We start from the raw sequence: 21,403 nt of genomic DNA on the forward strand, positions 1-21,403 counted from the left end.
CTCCTGTCGATCTTCAACTGAGCCTCCAAGAGGCCACTCATGCGGTTCTTTCCATCTAGCCACTTCTCCTTGCCCCACTCTCATGACCACTTTAAAATCCTCAACTCTACTCCATCCAGGTTCAAGAAAGCTATTGCAAAGAGCCCGCAAATGAGGAAATTGAGATAGGCTAGGAGGAATCCATCCCATGAACCCATCTAGCCACTTCTCCTTGCCCCACTCTCATGACCACTTTAAAATCCTCAACTCTACTCCATCCAGGTTCAAGAAAGCTATTGCAAAGAGCCCGCAAATGAGGAAATTGAGATAGGCTAGGAGGAATCCATCCCATGAACCCTTCCATAACAAAACATCAGCGCCCTTGTTACAAATCCAAAACAGCCCTTGCTTAATTAATTGTGCTCTTCTCATAAGAGTATGCTAGATCATAGATCCACTTCCCTGCATATCATACTGAGGAACTGCCTTTCCCTCCACTCCCCCCAAATATTTTATATTGAGGATTTTAGCCTATCGTTGATCCTGATTGATACACCATGTCCAAAAAAGTTTAGCAGCCAAAGCACAACCATTCATACCAACATGCCGCAAACCTCGACCACTCTACCAGCAATTGAGAGCCACCTATTAGTCCAATGATTAAACTTACACTGAAAACTATTCAAAAGTTCTTGCCAAAGCCCCCAAGCAAACGACTTGTTAAAAGAGGAACTCCAAGGTAGACAAAAGGAAGAGCACCAATTTGAAATCTCAAAATTCTAGCAATCCTAGCCTAAATGGGAACGGAGGAATTTTAAAAAAGAAGATAAAGGATTTCCCTTCATTAATTTTCTGACCAAAGGCTTTCAAAAAAATATCTAGAGTCTTTCTAAAATTGGCAGCCTCACTGATTTTGGCAACACCTATTAAAGCAGTATCATCCACAAATTGAAGATGAGAAGAATGAGGAAGACCATGACCCCAGTTCCAACCCTAATTCAAGCCTTGTCTGACCATACATTTGATAAATTTTCCCAACCCTTCAGCCATTAAGATGAAAAGGTGCAGGGAGAGAGGGTCACCATATCGAAGACCTCTTGTAGCCCCAAATAACTCTGTGGGCTCACTATTAATGAGAACTGCAAAAGAGGTGGAAGTGATGCAACTCATCACCCAACTAATCCATTCAATTCCAAAACCAAAGGTAGTGAGCACTTTATGCAAAAAGCTCCAATTGACTCTATCACAATCTTTGGCCATGTCCAATTTTATAAATATAGCCTTCTCCTTAGAGATGGCCATAGAATGCAAAGTTTTTGCTGCTATTATAATCCCATCTAAAATTTGTCTTCCAGCCACAAAACCCCCTTGCTCTTCGGAGACCAATTTATTCAGCCATGGCTTGAGTCTTGCTGCAATCAACTTCGTGATTATTTTATGTCACATTACAAAGAGCTATAAGTCTAAAAGAATCAAGCGAATTTGCTCCTTCCTTTTTTGGAATAAGTGCAAGAAAAGTAGCATTCAAAGCTTTGAGCATCTATTTGTTCCTAAAAGACTCCTGAATTACCTCAAAGAGATCCATCTTAATCATATTCTACAATTCTTGATAAAATTATATGGCAAATCCATCAGGCCCTAGAGCTTTACCCTTCTTCAAGCCAAAAACCACCACTTCAACTTCATTTAAAGAAATAGGACGAATGAGATCAACATTCGTCTCATTGGAAACTACAGAAGTAATACAGCCCAGCACAAGCTCTTCTCCTCCCTGGTAGGCATAGAATCCTCAGTAAACAAACCCATAAAGAATCCAGTGGCTTCTTGAATAACCTCCGATGAAATGAGTGAAGTAATTGAGCTCCCATGTCTTCTATCCTTAGCAATATTATAAAAAAACTTTGCATTTTTTGTCACCTTCCTGTAATCAATACACCCAAGCCTTTTGCTTCCAATAAATCTCTTCTCGAAGCACCCTTTCCTCCAACTCTTTAACCGTTGCAGCTTCGTATGTAAAGCATCCGAGAGACCTTGATCTCTAATTTGGTGAGTGATAAAATCAACCCGAGCCTGAGCATTCCTTTTAGCCAAGAAAATATTGTCAAAGCTCACCCTATTCCACCTTTTGAGCTTATACTTAATATATTGCAATTGCTTAACAAAGGAATACATTGCAGTTCTGTAGGCAGGCTTCCCCTCATTCCACCAGACAAACATTAGATCCTAAAGGGATGGCTCACAGAGCCACATAAGTTGAAACTTGAAAAAGTGATTCATTGACACTTGGAATCTAGTAGCAGAGAACATGATCGGCCAATGGTCACATCCTCTCCAATCCAAAATCTTTGAGCAAGTATTCCAGCTATCCTCAACCCAAAAGCAAGAGAACAAAAATCTGTCCAATCTTTCAACTATACCCTCCACTCCACATCTTCTATTAATCCAAGTAAACACTGCATTGGTGGGTCTAACATCAAATACCCTCAAGAATTCAATATTGCTCCTCAAAAGCCCTACCGAAGGATCCAACCTAGGATTTCCTCGCCTTTCCTCTTCCAAACTTGAAATAGCATTAAAATCTCCTGCCAAAATCCAAGGGAAAAGAGGCACAAGAGAGAGAACAAATCTTATATGTGACCAAAGCAAAGACTTTCCCATAAAATCAATTGGGGCATAAACATTAGAGAAAAGAAGAGTCTCGCCAAATTCATAGCTTCTAGCCACCAAAGAGATAGAAGACCTGCTAATAATCCACCAAAGTGGGACAATCTTACGTGGATCCCACAAGAAAGCCATACCTCTAGAATTTCCTTGAGCCCCAATGCACTAACAATGACGTTTAGGCCAAATTTTAGGCACCTTACCAAACATACCTTACTAAAAACCACATCGGGAGGATAAGAAAACAATCAATTCTCAAATAGCCTTTTGTTTAGGGATGCTATTCAACTCCCTATCATTCTATGAAAGAATGATCATTTCTAGGATGGAGAAAAGTGGGAATCAATGGGCTTAACAGAACCAGATTCCACTAAGGTCTCACCTACTAACTTCACCTTTTCTTGATCCTTCTTCCTCCCCACCTTCTGGGTCCTCTCAGGAATGCCTTTTTTGAGGGCTTTTTGATGAATTTCCCACCCAAGAGGGGTACCCTTACTTTTACTACTCACTTGTAAATCCTTCTCCATAGTAGATTCAATACATATTAGACTTAAGCCTTCTTTGCTCACGAATTCCCCATTTACCCCCACAACACCTAAGTTCCCCAAAGGTAAATCAATGTCCATTTGTCCACCTAGAGCTTCCTCATGCGGACCGGCCTGAGAATTATTTCCATGTTCCCCAACTAAATCCCCTGCCTCCAAAAGTTCCTGACCCATGGGAAGATTTGCTATAGCCCCATCAAACTGATCAAGTTCATCCGAGCATCAAATCTATTGAAAACCTCATTAGATTGCCTATCATGTAGGGTTCTCTTCTAACCTCTTCCCCCATTACCAGTTTTAACCGGGACGAAACCCATCTTGTCCTCGAACATAAAACCTTCATCTACCAATCATGTGAGTTTGAAGCCCCTAGCATTGAATGTTGGGGATGGCCCTAGTAAGTGTGCCATGTGGACCCAAATTTCATTGGCTAATTAATAGATTCATCCTTATCACCACTCTAGCAATAATTTTCTGAAAGCCTTACTACAACTTACCCAAAATCTATAAGTAGGAGCCTTCCTCCCTCATTCAAACCACCCACAATTAAGCTTTCAATCTTGATTCAATTGTTTATTGTGTCATATCATCTTGTTGGTGCTTTCAGAGTGCTTGTTGAAGCTTGGAATCCTAGCTTTGAAGTGCTTTCTTGGAGTCTAGTTCTTTCCCTCTTGTAGCTCCCTCTTTGTTACCCTTGCCATATCGTTAAGTTGATGTCTTTTCTCTTCCATAACAATAGAATCCAATTTCCCTTTCCATTGTTGCATACTCTCCCTTTCTATCCCCCATAGCTTTCATTTTGATTCCCACTCCCTCCTTTCCTTCTCCTTGATCTTTTCTCTTCATTTCCATACCCTAAGGTTTTAGCTTTGTCACTTGGTTTTACATATTTCCATTCTCCTTAGACAACTTATTGTCTTGTTTCCATTGCCCTAACAACGTTACATTTGTTTCACCAAAGTTAGTTAATGTGGACTTGTGTTGAAAAACCCACTAAGTTACTAAGGAAGGCAAACTCCCCCATAATGCTTTCTTTTACAAACTTTGTGGTTTTGCAAGTATTTCTAAAGCTAATTAATGACAAGTACCTACAAATGAAATGTATTGCAAATCATACGAAGCTGCAATGAAAATTTTGTAGTTGGAGTCATTTGCTAACCCCCTCCGCCCCGCCTAACAAGAAACACTAGCACTCCCCAGCCATAAATCAACTCATGGGAGCCGCTTTCTCTCTCAGAAAATCCCTCACTATCTCTTGATCGTTTCTACTTTTGACCATTTCTACATATTGCATCCTCTTTATGTTTTTTTGTCAATTTAGGTTGACTTCCCTAGTCCATTTTCAGTCAAATTGTCTTCTTTTCTAATCAATTCCTCACTATTTTTGCAGATTCTGTGCAAAAAACCTGCAGGATATGATACCGCTCTGTCTGCTCTTCATTCCCGATTTGTGTGTTATTCAGGAGCCTCAAAACCAGGTCTGCCCCATTAGGGTACATTAGCTACCCCCTATAGCAAAATAGTATTTGTAGCTCCCACATTTAGCCTATAGACCAATTAAAGTTTGGTATTGCAAGTATTTCAAGTTTTCTATTTGTGTTGTCAGAGAGTGTTGACATAGAGGCCACATCACTCATGGGATTTCTCTCCTTGTAATATAAACTTTATTTTGTAGTAATAAAATGAGATCTACATTTGGGGCTGAGCTTTTTAATTTACAGAAGTTTTTCCAGGAAATGTTGTCATATATCTTCTTTCTTCTGTTCTTTGTTTCAGTTTTATAAGTCTGATTTCTGATTTAGATCAGCAGGTTACAATGTGATTTTATATATCTATTTGCAGATCAAACAAGTTAAAATCAACAGTCTGTCACCTCCTTTGCATTTGTCTTTTCTGACTTGTCTATGGGTTATTCAAATTGGATTTCATCCCCTAGTTTAATTTATCTTAGCTAGTTGTTGGAGTTACGTTTAAGACTCCAACTTGCAATTGTAGCATGTTGTGCCTTCCACACCCATTGACCTATTTTGCTATGTTGCCAGATCTGTAATGTCCCCTAATATTTTAATACATTCCTAGTCGAAAGTAAGACTAGAATATTAATTATTTTATATTAGAATCCATCAACTAATATAAATTAATTAATAATTTATTAATATTAAAATTAATTACTTTATATTAGAGTTTTCACATAACTAATATAAATTAATTAATAAATAATTAAAACTTATACTAATAAGTTTTTCGGTGGCGTAAGTTTCTTTACAGGGATCATACCTGTATTTGCACCTACTTGAACGAGGATGCGGGAGGAAGGAGCATGGGGTTTTTTTTTGGAAATTGAAAGTAAGTGATTTGTAAGAAAGAAATTTGAATTATTTTCCTTTCGACAGTTCATACTGTCCTATTGGATTAATTGTTTCATAGTATGCATTCGCAGAGGCATGGAAGTATAATATCCAGTTGAAATGTTCTCAAAGCCGAATACAAACTAAGATGTGAAGGTTGCCGTATATGGAAATAATAAACCGAAGGAATAATAAACCGAAGGCTTTGCCAGTAACCACTTTGCTGTATTGGAGTTGCCACGATGTATGAGATGGCATCAGAAATTCATGTTCAAAGACTCCACAAAACGGCGACGACATCCCTTCATTATTTCACTGTATCATCAGGATTCTATGAGACCACACGGGAAATGTTCTGAAAACTCCGTTGGAACAATCGGATAGCAAGTTCACATTCGATTGGGATCAATATTACTTGTTTTTGTGCGTATCATCCTCTGCTGTTTCCAGGCACAGACGAATGGTCTTACTCAAGATTGTATGGAACTGAATGAAATGATATTGGGAAAGTTGTGTAACAGAAAAGCATATTACATATAAACCGTTGACATGCCTACAGGTGCAATAACGATCCTTTACTCTGTTATTCTGAAACTTTGTGTCTAATTTAAATTTTCCATTGTTTCGAGTATTGAGTATATAAATTCCAGTCTGGTTCAATTTTCTGAGCAGTATTTTCTTCGAATAGAATTGGATAATAGTTTTGAACAAATCAGATAAGAATTATTGTACATCAATGGGAATAATTGAAGTATTTAATTATTACCACATCTGGAGTGTATTGATTGTTTGAAGTCTAAATATTGAGGAATAATGGCCTGTGAAATTAACTTGGATTAAGTTTCTGAATCGGTTGTATCACATTTAAATTGGTTACATAATTTCTCATTGTCAGTCTGAAATAGATTGGTTCAGGAAGGGTTCTTTACAAAATCAGAATCGGGTACATGGGTATGATATGGCAGTACAGCACAAAAAAAAATTGGGAGACAAGGACACTTGGATACATTTGTACAAAAATCATATAAAAATCATAAATATTTATATTAAAAAATAAAAAATATTAACTATATATATATATATATATATATATATATGAAAATATTACAATATAAATTTTATATTATCTTTAAATTATAATTTTATTATATAATTTTTAATATATACTAATATATAATAGTTTAAATGAGCAGGATTGAAGCTTATATGAGACAGAAGATGTTGGTAAATTTTAATTCAATGACATCAATACCTGCTCATATCAAGATGATGGCATTGCATTTGCAACAATAACTGTATGTTATGGGTGCATCATAGACAAAGTTCAGTTGAACTTGAACTAGGGCGATTAAGCGTCATCCCAACTTTTTGTTCAAAGAATGTAAATAGAAATTATATTATGAATCTTCTTCTGTATCATTCTGAATGAAAAACATAATAAATATGAACATACAATTCCTAATTGTAATTCAACACTAATTGTATTCTGTCTACGAAGTTCTACGTGTACAGCTTGGGTCATTTCTGACATTGGATCTTCCCATTAGCATTCAAGAATCAGGAAGACCAACCCACAACGGGCGAAATCTGAAAATAGGTGTTTCATGGTTTAGGTGGATCACACAGCTCAGTTTACTCCTGATCTTGGTAATGAGATCAAATCCTGAAGGTGTACAAACTTTTAACAGTAGCTACAAGATAAACGTAGCAAAGTCTACTCATTCCCACATAAAGTCACATACACAGAAGAAACATGCTGCGAGGGCTAGGAACTAAAAAATTAACATTACAATACTATAATTTGTGCAGTATAATTATTCACAACAATTAACAGTAACACTATATAAAAAGTATTTTTAACTTAGAATATTTCCTTCAAATATGCACTTGTGTTTGCCAATCAAACAAGTCTTGCCCAGCAATACACTCTGTTTTGAACTTTTAACCTTTTTTTTGCAAATTACCTATTTTCTAGGAACAGAAAAAAAAAAAAAGTTAATGAAGATTTGCCCTAGTGAAGCAAATATTTATTAGAGTTTATGCCAAAGCAAGCATGATTATCACATTCTTCTAGATGTAAAGCACCACTAATGCAATAAGCATACAAATCTGAAAATACAACGAGAACATAAAGGAGAGAATCTATAGACTGAAAATAAGACCTTAAGACAACCTGTGAGTGACAAATACGACAGGCCGTTCTCCAATACCAGCTGCAACCAATTTCTTCAGCAACATTAGGCTCACTTCCTGTTGACACCAGAAAGCAAATGAAGTGAGATTGTATTTTATGTTGTGTCAATTTTCTCTACTGATATCCATTTATTATAGACATTGATACATCTCATGAACACCTAATATATATCATAGGTAATATCTTTCACTACCTTGAACACTACATGGGAAAATATGCCACAATCCAACTGCAATTTAATGTAGATTAAGCCTTTCAAATCACAAGTCAATCCTTAATTGCAATATTGAAGACACTACACAACATTTAAATTTAAAAGAAAGTAATGTAGCAATAACATTTGATAAGATACAAAATGTCTCAAATAGGAAGGGTAAATCCAGTCTAGAATTGTTAAAAACAAACCTTGTTTTTCATACTAACCATTTTATAGGATCTGTTGCCTGGGAAACCCCCGAAGTCTATATCCTCCTACAATGTGCAGGCATGATGATCTACGAGGTAGTCTAGAAGTAAATGTAATATTATAATCTTCTGTGAATATGTTTTTATTGACAGGATTTCAAAACCCCACTGCAAGGCTACCCAACCCACTGTCTAACGATTAAAGAAAGATTTCAAGATATTTTTTTGGTAAACAAAAAAAATTGTACTAAACATTCATCAACCCCAAAAACATAAATTCAGATTTCCTATTATGCATCTCAACTGACAGACCTATGACCAAGACATATAGGGTATCAAGAAACTTTTTGTGTCTAGTTTCATTGCCCTGAAGGAATGCCTTCAACTCAGTTCAAAACTTCAAAAAAAATTGAAAGAGAAGAATGTCTTTACAGCATTATACTTGTTTCCCATTACATAGATAGAAAACAATGACAAACCATGACAAAAAGCTCTTGGGAGGACAATACAAGATTAATCTTCTTTACATGACAGGAGGATTAAACAAGAGTAATTATAAAAATTAACAACTAAAGATCAAAGCCCTAAGTGTGACTATCAGTATCATAACTCATATTATCCAGCCAAAAACTATTTAGATAAGCAATGTACTCAAAGAAAGTTTAAATTTATACTCACCTCAAGCGGTAACGTAGCTCCCGACCACTGAGATAGATTTGTCTGCATGCAGCATTCAATCAGATGGTACCATGCACATCAGAGGAAGGCCCAAACCTGAAGTCCAGCTTCAAAATTAAAACAACTGCTAGCATCTGGACAGACACTTGATAAAGAAACATATCATGCAGCCCAAACAAGAAAACCAATGCAGACAAGAGAATTCTAAGTATTCTAATCAACTACCCAGATTTATAAAATTAATCTCACAACTACCATGAAGACTACAAATGCAAATAAAAATCAAACTCCTCAGTAATAAAGTTATAACCTTGTATTTGACAGTAAGCAAGCGAGTTCGAGGAAGATCAGCTGCAAGCCATTCCCTAGGCCAACAAGTTCCTTCTCTTCCAGAATCCTCATCTATCTTCTCAACAAGGCCAGATTTACTTGTAGTAGAAGCTTTATTGTCTGACAGACGCCATGTATTGAAAGGCCCTCCACGTAATCCATGCACAAAAACAACATCAAGAAGAGGATCTGCTTCTTCTTGCATCTCTTGAAATGTATCCTGAGGAATTTTGGAATGAACGCCAGGTTTTGAATCTTCCTCAAATCCACCAATTCCCTGATCAACATTGTTTGCTGAATAATCCGTGTTAGTCACATTTACTGCACTATTTTGAGGCATGTTTTGGGCCTGAAATGCTTGACATTTATGGTAAGATGCCTCAGGATTTATAAGAAAAATCATATCCTCATACCGAGGGCACATGTTTCTCTGAAAAACCATGTTTTCTGCCTTCCCACTGTCAAAGGCATGGTTATTCCCATTGTAATTTGTATTTGATATATTTAATAGAGTTGATCGAGCATAACTGCGAATTTTTGGATCATTACACCCAGAGATTTTCCCATTTGCACAGTCTTCAAGCCATTTGCACCAAGCTTCATCTTTTGCAATTAATTTTGAAGCTTCAGATTGAAGTGAAAGAATGGTTAGGAGCCTAGCAGCATGCTTTCTAATGTGTGCAGTAGGTGGCACTCTCACAGTAGATGAGTTGTTTTCTTTTGAAATAGCACTTTTATCTACAGGAGTGGAAACTTGATCTTGTCCCTCAAGCAACCTAGATGCATCATATACTTCAGTTGCAGCTAGTTGCTCATAATCATCACTGAGCATAAAACGTCGCAGTAAACAAAGTCCACCAGATTCAATTATTCTTTTCTGGTAAGTGTGGTTCTCTGAACATAATTCTGTCAATGCCTTGATGCCTTTGAGGGTTGCTAATGCAGAATCAGCTGCATCAATATTAATCGGCCTATCCTTCTTTTTGGGGGTGATATATTCAGAAAATGTAGTTAACATGAGTAGGTCATCTGTGGGTTGGCTTTCAGTACTGTCGGGACTTGCAACCCCATTTTTCTCAGCTGTGTATGCAATTATGCCTACTAACTGTGTAGCAGATTGTACAGCTGATTGAATAATCTGACTCTGCAAAACAAAATGCACCATTGAATTCATTTATCTATCAGTATATTAAGGTGATACCATATTCCTTTATCAACAAAACATGAATATTCATGCACAAGGGAACGCTTGTCCATACACAATTAGAACTAAATTTTCTCACTGACCTTACATTTACAAATACAAAAAACATTATTATAAAGCAAACTGAATTATTTCTTCAATGAAATATAAACCTTAATTGTGCCAGCACAACCATACTTCACAATGTATGGAAATTTGATATTATAAATCAACTGCAGAGTACCAAATGGCATTTGTACTGAAAGTAAGTATTAATAACCCAAACCACATTTAACACAATTAACATATCCTATAGAGGAAATGAAGATCATGTGAGTGACATGTGGATGCAGCTTCATGATGGCTGGGTGGGCAGAAATTAGGCATCACCCACTCATCAATGTGATAGTCACATGTAAGGAAAGCCCTTACTTCCTGTGGCAATTGATTGTTAAGGAAAGCAGAACATCACGAAGTTCCAATTTCAGAAGTTGAGAGATGAAATTGAGAAGGATGGTACTTCTAAGGTAGTGCATATGGTCACAGATGCCACATATGTGTTCAGGTAACAGGGAAGTTGGTGAAGGCCAATTACATGCACATCTTCTGGACCCCACGTTATGTGCAATGAGTGAATAATGCACTCAAGGACATTGGCAACATTGATTGGATCAAACATGTCATAGTGGATGCTAGACAAGTGCAGATGTTTATATGTAGTTACCACACATCATTGGCTCTCTTTCAATTATTTTCAAAGAAAAAATACCTGAAGCCAACAGAGCAATGGAGAAATGTCTTGAGTTGCAGTTGTCACTAAGAATGGACAAGCTGGGAAAACTCCAAGACAGATCAAGGCATAAAGGTGAAGGCTATGTTACCAGACTCCTCTACCCCCCATGTACTCGTGTGGGTTCAGTTCAAGTTTGGTTCCCAGGTCAGTTCCCCATTGGGTTCACCCAAGGTCCCTCTTGGGCACCCTGAGTTCCATGGGCAAACCTGGGCTGCCCAAAAAAACAGAAAAGAAGTTATTTTTTTAAAACACTTTTATAAACAAAAAAATGTCCGTGTACATAATTTTTCCCTTAAGAGATAAAATTGTGAAAATGGTTTCATGGATGTTAGATGTGAGTCATGTGACTCTCGTGAGAGTACCCCTCCCAGCCCTCAGCACTCCGACTGAGCATTATCCGATCTTGCATTGATCCCTTCAAATTGATCTACAATGGCACTAGCGACTTCACCATTTCTAGTTCAAACAACGTTACTTGATCTTGAATTTTCCTCTGTGGCTGTTCTTTGCTTTTCAAGGTTGTTGTTCCCCTCTCTTGTGTTTTTCTACCTATTTCTTAACCACCTGTTTTGGTGGTCCCCTATCATTTTGTATTGTTTATCTTTGTTCTTCCCCTTGGCAGGACCTTTTGTAGGTTTCTCTTTCTACAACTTTCTAGTGAATATTGCAGTTCTCTTCAGTCCCATTGGCCCACTTTTAGTCATTTGTGGACTTCAATATAATTTATTTTCTTTCTTTCTAGAGTTTAACTCTAATTTTGATTCAATGAGCATTATTATTTGTTGACAAGTGACCTGTGTTCTGATTGCTTTCTCAATCATATGGAACTAAAGAATTTCAATTGATTCTGTAATATTTATGACCATGATATTCAGTAAATCAATTTCTCAATTCTAGGTCATGCCTCTGAGTTCATTAGGTACCCATTCTTGGTTTTTGCATTGATCTAAAGTTTCTTGTACACACAAGATGAAATGGGTTGGAAATTTTGCTTCAATTAGACGGCTCTATCTGATGGCCTGCCTACATAAAAGATATTGCAAAATCAATATCATGTAATTCTCCTTGATGAACATTTGATTTGAACTGATCAGCTTTGATTAATTTTGCATCTTTAATCCAAACATGAGTTTATGTTACAATTCTAGGTTATAATTTGGCATGAATTCAATTTTGTTCATCACCTAATTTAATACTTCATTTTGTTCATTTCAACATCATAGTCATTACTTTTTGACAGTGCGGATTGTAAACAGTGTAACAAGTTCCTTATATATAGAAGCCCCTAAGTTATAGCCCAATTTCCCCTTCAAACATGATTTCATAGTTTTAAAGACTTATTGTAACTATGCTCTCAATAATAATTTGATACTCAAGTATTTCTTTTTTCCAATTGAAATTTATCATTTCATAAATAAGGATTATCATCCACTCTTGAAAAAAAAGGGTCGAACCCTAACTAGCAACATAGCAATTTTTCTAGAATGGGAAGACATGTGGCAATATTTTGAAGCACAAAAAAATTCTAATTTTTTGTGACAACATTAGACAAAAGATGTGTGTGTGTGTGTGTGTGTGTGTGTGTGTCTTTGTCTCCTTGACCTTTCCAAAAATTGGAAAATTTGTCATTTAAGTAACCATCATTTTCACTAAGTAAATGAACAATAAATGGATTTCACTTAAAAGCATAGATAGCAAAGTAAGTCTCAATGTCAAGCATAAGGGAACGGTAGAAAGCATTTGTACTAGAAATCTCCTTCGATCTACAGAATGTCTCGGTTAGTGTTCTTACAATTATCGCACCAGTGATGGCAGCACATCAAGACCATATGCAGCTGAGAGATCAGCATGGCAAGGATGCAATTATACAAGAAGTCTTCTTTGAGATTGGCACCTAGAGACTTGAGTGATTTGTGGACAAAATTTACACTCAACTACTCTGATTAGGTGTTATTAGTTGTTAGACTAAGTTAATTGATTAGCAGGACTAGTTAATTGATAGTCAAACTAAGTGTCACTGCACTGAGTTGCAATCTTAACAAGGAATTTTACTTGACCCCATCAAGTTTCTTAGTTATATACATAGTGCACTTTTCTATTTAAGGGTTATACTATAATTTTAATTATAATACAGTCTTTTTTCCTATAATTTTGTTCCAATACAATGTATTTCTTTTCAGATTTGAGAGTTCAGTATTGTGTATTCATTGTTCACTTTTTCAGTTATATGTGTTTGTAGATTAGCATTGTCAAAGATTATCATTTTAATTGAAGTTGTCGTGTTTTAAGGTACCTAATTTGAGGCCTAAATTTTATGAGTTACTAGTATGGTCTGCAAATTAACTTGGTATAAGAGCACACAATCTGAACCTATAAGACAGTTGTCAGAGAATGTAGGCAACTGTGATGCCCGTGCTTCTATGATTAAAGCAATATGGAGTTTCGTGAAGAGAAAGGTTGACGCTTATACAAACTCTATTCATTTGGCCAAACATCACAAAATGTTGGCTAAAGTGAAACAAACCATCCTAGATTTGGTGAAGCACCATTTGATCCCTCACAATGCAAAGAAGACATTAAATGAGATGTACATGCCTTGATTGTTCTATACAAAACTATGAACATTTCTCACAAGATGCTACCTTATGAAGATTGCTAAGCTTTAAGCTTAACTTGCTACTATCAAGATGAATCTGGAGGATCATGAGTTGGTGTTCATAGCTATAAATGAGGCTCGTTTGTTTAGCATTGTTATGCTTGTGAGATGTTTCCCACTTTTGAAAAGCTACGGGATGATATTATCCAAGAGAAGACCAGACTAGAGAGACCATTCCAGTGAAATTGGAAGATTGTCAAAACCTAGCCCTCATTGTGAAGACAAGGTGATAAGAAAGGACCTAGGAAGGGTTGACAGAGAATTCAAGTTATTCTCAAAAGGGAAAGAAAGACTTAAGCCATATCAAATGTTCAAATGCCACAAGAATGGCCACTATGCTATTCAATGCCCTAAAAAGAAGGTTTAGGGTAAGCAACAGCTATTTCCAAGAAGTGCAAAAGCTTTGACAAATGGATGGGCTTTCATCCAGACTTGAGTTAGCCTTCTTCATGGTATCATACCTATCCACTAACACCATTTATGGTGCAGGGTGGTACATGGACAATGAAGCATTGAGACACATGACTTTGAATAAGAAGCCTTTCATGTTTCAATACACTTCAAAAACATGATGCAGGCACATAGATGAAACTTGGTGATGCGCCACATATCCAATTACAATGACAAGATCCATCTCCTTACACATAATCTTAGGTGATCTTCGGGAGCTTTTTCATTGGTTAACTAGGAACTTGATTTCAATGTCAACTATGACGGATCTTAGGTTTGTGGCTGACTTTGACAATAAGCAAATTATAATTAAAGATTGCAACAAGATCCTAGTTGCATTTTGGCTAGAGGTATGCAAGAGGGTGGTCTATATAGGTTGAGTGCTGATCTGATCAAACCTAGAGCCCAGGTGCATAACAATGACCAATTGTGCAAGCTTTGGCACAAGAGACTTGGTCAACTATACTATGGAGCACTATGTCATGTCCCCTCCTTGATCGTTGTATATATCATAAATGAAGAAATTATTATTTATTGATATAATATTTATTTATGAAGTATAAATAAAAATTATTAAATACTTGTTTATTTATTAAGTATTATTATTTAATATTTATTAATAGTAATATTCTGAAAATATTCAAATAGAATAGATCAATACTATTATAAACATTACACATATGCTTATAACAACGTCTATATTAAAGGGAGACTTGAGCAGTCATTTGTTTCGAATGAACATTAAGCCATGAAGCAAACAACCACTATTTTGGAGCTTAACAATATGAAGACAGCAATCTAAATAAAAGTAATGATTTATAAATATTTTTGTTAATACACCAATGAAGAGATTATAATATCGACTAATCAGTAATTAATCTTAAATGTCAGTAATCGTCTCATCAATCACTTATCCTAAATTGAAGAGTAACTTTCGAGCAATGGATATCAATCTAAGAATACTAATCAAGCATATTAATATTTTTGGGCGATTGTCGAGCAAACATTTCACGGCAATCATATTTAGTTCGACATTATAATTAATTGACTATAGTGTTGACTGAATAATATATCATCTGTTCTATATTTTCCAACACGGCTCATCTATGGAACAATGGAGTTGCAGGCCGGACGTTGAGCAGAGTAAGGGATTACGGTGAATTTTGGCACGAGCTTCCTTCTACCCTCATGGCACTTAAAGCAAACAATCATTGAGCTCTTTATTTGTCTTTAACCGATTAAAACAATATCAATAATAATGGAAGTATATACGTAAACAGAATGAGATTGGTATTAATAATGATAGCAAGGATATCCACGATTATAGTAACTAAACACCGATTATGTATGAAGTCCATACGAAAGGTTGTTATTAGTAAAGAGGGTGGCATGCATAGGCATGAGTCATGTCTCTTGCCACGTGAATCCAACTCAAAGATATAGGAGGAGGATCATGGGACAGAAAAGGGGGATAGCATTAAGTACGATCTGAATAGAAGGAAGCAAATTCTTAAGCAACGAGCTATCTCATCAGCAATTCCCATTGACTCGGCCTATACCAGACAGCCATTGGACATATTCTTGTGAGTATTAAACAAGGAACCAGCATCATAACAATTGCAGGTAATATCTATTTCACCGTATTAACTTCATACCAATATAATCTCTGATTTGAAGTAATCATTCTATTTGGGACTACCACGAATCAGATAAATTCAGAACTGTTATTAAGTTACAGGCAGTAACATATTTGTTCTTGGGGGTAGTGATGTGCCTAATATCAATGATTAATATATGTAGCCCGATAATGTTTGTATGCAGAATTTAGTATTAATAATATTAACAAAAACTACCATATGTTTAATAGTAATTCTAATATAAAGGCATTCATACTTAATTCCACATAGTGTGGCAGACCAGATCTGACGCATGTCAGATCTGTCTGCCACTACAGTTACTAAGTGGAATAATGATTAGTGTCTTGGTAAATGGGCAGTGTTAGTAATTTATATTATACAGAATATAATCTGATTTATTTATTTATATATATGTATATATATATATAATATTTTATAAAGAACTACTCTGCAGTAAAACATATAGTGTAATACTATCTGAGCTTAAATATATATATTTATATACAGAAACAGTAATTTGAATGAACAAATAAATGTGAGATTATAAATCTGATTGAATTATCAATTCAAAATCAGGGAGAAGATTATGTTATCACTGATTGAATTCAGGTTAAGATGGTTTTGTCTCCTAGTCAATGTAAGTTTAAGTCATAAATATGTTGAGATGGATTAATTCTGGTTAAAACAGGCCTAAACCTAGCAGGGGACATTACACACTACCTCAATTAAAGGACATGGTATCGGGATTGCTGAACTTCAAGATAAAGAAGACAAGAGCATAAAGGCAACACACTCAACAAACATGCCAAGAATACTTTCCTTATTAGAGAGCATAGATCAAGAGGGATTCTTGATCTGATTCATTCAAATGTGTGCAAACTTATGCCAACAACTTCATTGGCAAGTAACATTTAATGTGTTTTATTTATTGACGATTCCTATTGGAAAACCTGAATTTACTTCACAAAGACCAAAAGAAGGTCTTTGGGAAGTTCCAAGAATTCAAAGCTCTTGTGGAGAACCAGACTAGTAGGAACACTAAGATTTTGAGGTTTGATGATGGAGGTGAATATACCTCCAATAGCTTCAATGCCTTTTGTAGGGATGCAATGATAAAGCATAAGTTGATTGTGAGTCACAACCCTCAACAAAATGAATTGCAAACAAGAACAACTCAATTATAAAGACAACAAGGCCATGATCAATGACCAAGATCTGCCGAATTTCTTTGGGTAGAAGCATGTATTTGTGTCATTTTGATTCTAAACAAGTGTGCTTGAAGTAAAAGACATCAAAGGAAGATTTCTCATGAGATAAACCTAATGTTTCTGGTTTTTAGATATTTGTGATTTCTCGTTTATAGGTATTTAGGAGTCCTATCTAGATTCATGTGCCGAAAGAGACAAGGACACAGCTTGAACCTATAGCAAAAGATATTAGTCAATCGAGATATGAAGTATCATTAGGATGCTTGGTCTTCTAAGTGTTAGGAGCCTCCTATACAAGTTGAGTGTGAATAGGTTGATGTCCCAAGTTCTTATCCGCAAAGTACTGCAATACTAGACACGATTCAACTAGGTTCCAATGCCAAAGCGAATATCTAATTACCTTCTAGCACAACCATGAAGCTTAGATGACTTACTCAAACATTACAAGAGGCACAAGAACAAATAGGAGCATCAAAAACTTCTTTATCGTTGAGTCCTCCCCCTTAGAAATTTGTCAATTATGTTGCATTGATATCTTCCATCATTTATGCAAAGCCTTCCAATTTTGTAAGGAAAATTCAGAACAAGGGGGGCAGGATGCCATGGTAAAGGAGTATCAATCCATTATGCAAAACAATGTTTGGGGCATTGTCTCAAGACTCAAAACGAAGTCATTAATTGATTCTAGGTGGTTGTACAAGGTGAACCATATGACAAATGGAAGCATAGAAAAGTACAAGGCCAAATTGATTGCACAAGGATTCATCTAGAGAGAGCATGTTGACCACAATGAGACAAGTGCTCCAATTATGAGATATAATTCCAACAAGGTAAGTATGCCTCTTGCACCTTATTTGGTATTTATGTTAGATAAATATATAAAAGGTTTTTCTTAATGGCAAAATAGAGGAAGAAGTGTATATCAATCAGCTTAAGGGGTTTGATGTGCATAAGCATGAGAACCATGTATGCAAGTTGAAGAAGGCCTTGTGCAAGTGGAAGCAAACACCTAATGCTTGATACTCACAAATTGATGAGACCTTGTTCAATTTGAGCTTCACCAAAACTCCTAAAAATACTAGCATTTACTGCCTATTTGATAAATCCAATTTGTGAATTTCAGTCCTAACAAGTAGCAATCAAAATTCTAGGATGGTACGAGTTGGATTTGGCCTCTTGGTTGAAGAACATCAACCTTATGCACTATTTTCTATGTCTTGAAGTGTGGTGGGGTACAAATAAGGTCTTCCTTGGTCAAAGAATACATAGCAGAGATTCTCAAGAGATTTCAAATAATGGATTGTAAGCCCCTATATACTCCCATGGTTGGATTCAATTTCAAATTTGGTGGAACCTTTGATGTATTTGCAGTTGATAGGTTCCCTCATGTATTTAGTGTATAGTGTATACCCACCCTAATATTTTCCTTGCAAATAAATCAATTCATGATCAAGCTAAGGTAGATGGAGAGTAATGGTGCATGGCTTTGAGGATTCAAACTCGGCAAGTGATGCTTGTGCCAAAAGAGCATTTAAGGGTTTTATTTTAGCATGGGATAAAGTATGATATCTTGGTTCAATAACAAGTAGACAGCAATAAGTTCAATGGAGACATAGTACATGTCAACCCCTTCTACTACTTGTGAGGCTACTTAGCTTTGCAAATTGATAGTAGATGTAACCAACCAAATACTGGAGCCAAAAAATGTGTCTTGTAACAATCAAAGTTGCTTCACTTTCTCTAAGAATCTTGTATTTCATGACCACTCTGAGCATATAGACATTCGATACCACTTCCTTAGGGTTAGAGTTTAGAAGGGAGTAGTGGTGTTTGTGTAAGTTCCCTCAAACTCACAAGTTGCACATAATATGATGAAGGCCCTAGCCATGGGGAAGACTAAGATGTTTAGGAAGAGAATTGCATTGGTGAATACTTTACTCATAAAGAGGGAATGTTAAGATTATTTACCTTGAATTGCTTGGGTACTATTCTCACACAAATGGCACAATAATGATAGCAACAAATCCAAATTATGTCCAATGGAGAGATTGGGATGGAGAGGATGCAATTTTGCAAGAAGTCTTCTTTGAAATTAGTGACGTGAATGCTTTGTGGATGCAACTTAATCTCAACTATTTTGATTAGGGGTTATTAGTCATTACACTAGGTTGATTGATTACTTAGACTAGTTAATCGATCAGTCAAATTAAGAGTCACTTGTGACTTGTAAGATTAACTTGGAGCTAGGCTTGACAATTTTAGTTTTCAAACCACAGTACGCAAATTTTGCACACAAGAAATTTAGCCCTAACTGCAACAAGCTTAAAATGAACAACTCCAATCAAAACAATAAATCCGAGTATGCTCATCTACAAACACATACTACTCAACATTGTAAGAGCCTTCTAAGTCAAGTAATTTTATTGCTGAAGTGTGATTTGCAAGTTGTCCAACACATGATGACTGCTATTACTATGCTTTATTCTCAATGCAATTTTGCATTTCTTGTTTTGGCAAATTTGAATTAGTTTTGATTCTTTGTTTGTAGCTTCATACTCAATGTTCATTAACACATGAAATGAATGTCATATTCTCAAATGGATCATTGGAGTGACACTCAATTTGACTGAACCATTGGTTAAAAACTCAAACTTGACAATTACTTGGCTGACCCAAAAAATTAAAAAACTCAAGACTCGACAAAAAATCAAAGAAGGATTTGGCAATATGTCAAAAAATTTATTGAAAATTACAGTACATAATTTTTCAGAAATATTTTTCAAAAATAAGCATATTACTAAATTCTCCAATTCTCACATCAATAACACTTTCAGTTGACTTTTGCCACCTGTACAAAAGAAACTTTCCACTTTTATGTTGAATTAGTGAAGGTTGATCTTCCCCACAAATGCAGCTATTGAAAGGTCTTTGTCGCACCTCATATTTATATTGGAAGCTTCAAGAACCTTGACCATTGACACTTTATCAGCAACACTACAGTTTTGAAGATTCCCTATTGTTTATTTACGACTCTAAATGTCATTAGAACACTCTTGACCATTCCAAATAGTTTGACATAACTAACAAATGAGCATTTTCATTTTGAACCCATCAAGTAGGGCACGGCTCCTCAATATCTCCAACCTCCAATAAGTGGACTTGATCATATACAAATTTCCAAGCATGCACAATTTCACATGGCATTGTGATGAGGTACTCATCTATGCGTGATTCTGCAAGGGTTCACTTTTTCTTTTACTTTGGCAAGAGTTAGCTTTAGCCTATGTGCCTCATGGGGCACTAATGGCAATGAATGACCTTTGTGCAGACCTTGTAGATTGCCCAAGCTGATAAACACATGCATTAAAAACCACAAAACAAATTTCAAAAAACACATTAAAAATCAAAAACATCACCAATATATTAAAAGGAACGGACATACATTTAGGGAATTGAAGAAGCTTAATGTTGTATACAACACCTTGCAAATCAAAAATTGGTTGACATGTGAATACAAGGAGAGTCCAACAACACAAAGGGATGTTGAGCATGAATAACCTAAATAGATTAATGAGGCCTAAGATGTACATATAGAATTTGATGAGTAGCATTGTAGAAGCCTATTAAGATGTGTGTCCAAAATTGGTTAAGTCGCAATGTAAGAGACTTCTAAGTCGAATAATTTTATTCCTAAGGTGTTATTTGCAAGATGTCCAACACATGATGACTTCTATTACTATGCTTTATTCTCAATGCAACTTTGCATTTCTTGTTTTGACAATTTTGAATTAGTTTTGAATGTTTGTTTGTAGATTTATTCTCAATAATCATTAACTCATGAAATGAATGTCATTTTCTCAAATGGGTCATTAGATCAATGTATTGTCATTGAATTATCTGTAAATTTGTCAAGTTAATTATCGATTATTGCCATGTGATTGCTCAAAATAAACTTAATATGTGCAGTTGTTAATGTTTCCAAACTTGTAACCATGGGACAAAGCAATCAAAAACAAGAAACAACATTGAGAAAAAATAAACAATGACTGACAAATTACTTGACCTATAGAAACCCTAAAAAGGGAGAAAAAACCAATTGAGGGTCAAATTACTCCACGTCTGAACCATGCAACAAGCAAGTACAATGTACAAAGGTCTAAACACGAATTACAACGCTTCACAAGTTTCATAAGCTCAAACATCAAATTATTGCTTTGTTCATCAAGCATTGCTCAAATGGTGTCTCTAGTATGCAAACCACTTGCTCCCATGTTAGACATGAGTTCTAACCCATGTGCAATCATCAAAACTAGTTAAGTAATCTACTACACATTAA

General features: G+C 35.8%; 1 protein-coding gene across 3 annotated transcripts in view; it reads right to left on the reverse strand.

Moving 5' to 3' along the window:
• The window catches only part of LOC131034550 (uncharacterized), a 51,351-nt gene that overhangs the window by 18,706 nt on the left and 11,242 nt on the right, over positions 1-21,403 (reverse strand). The window contains exons 3-5 of one of the 3 annotated variants that reach the window (XM_057966062.2): positions 9,121-10,284; positions 8,811-8,852; positions 7,707-7,783 (exon numbers count right to left, since the gene is read on the reverse strand). In XM_057966062.2, the coding sequence (XP_057822045.2) occupies positions 7,707-7,783; positions 8,811-8,852; positions 9,121-10,284 (1,283 nt within the window). Of the gene's footprint in view, positions 1-7,695; positions 7,784-8,810; positions 8,907-9,120; positions 10,285-21,403 lie in introns of those variants that run through there. The other 2 variants (XM_059221509.1, XR_009103808.2) reach the window with 2 other exon arrangements.

Source organism: Cryptomeria japonica, chromosome 5 (assembly GCF_030272615.1).
Source record: "Cryptomeria japonica chromosome 5, Sugi_1.0, whole genome shotgun sequence".
Lineage (NCBI taxonomy): Eukaryota > Viridiplantae > Streptophyta > Pinopsida > Cupressales > Cupressaceae > Cryptomeria > Cryptomeria japonica.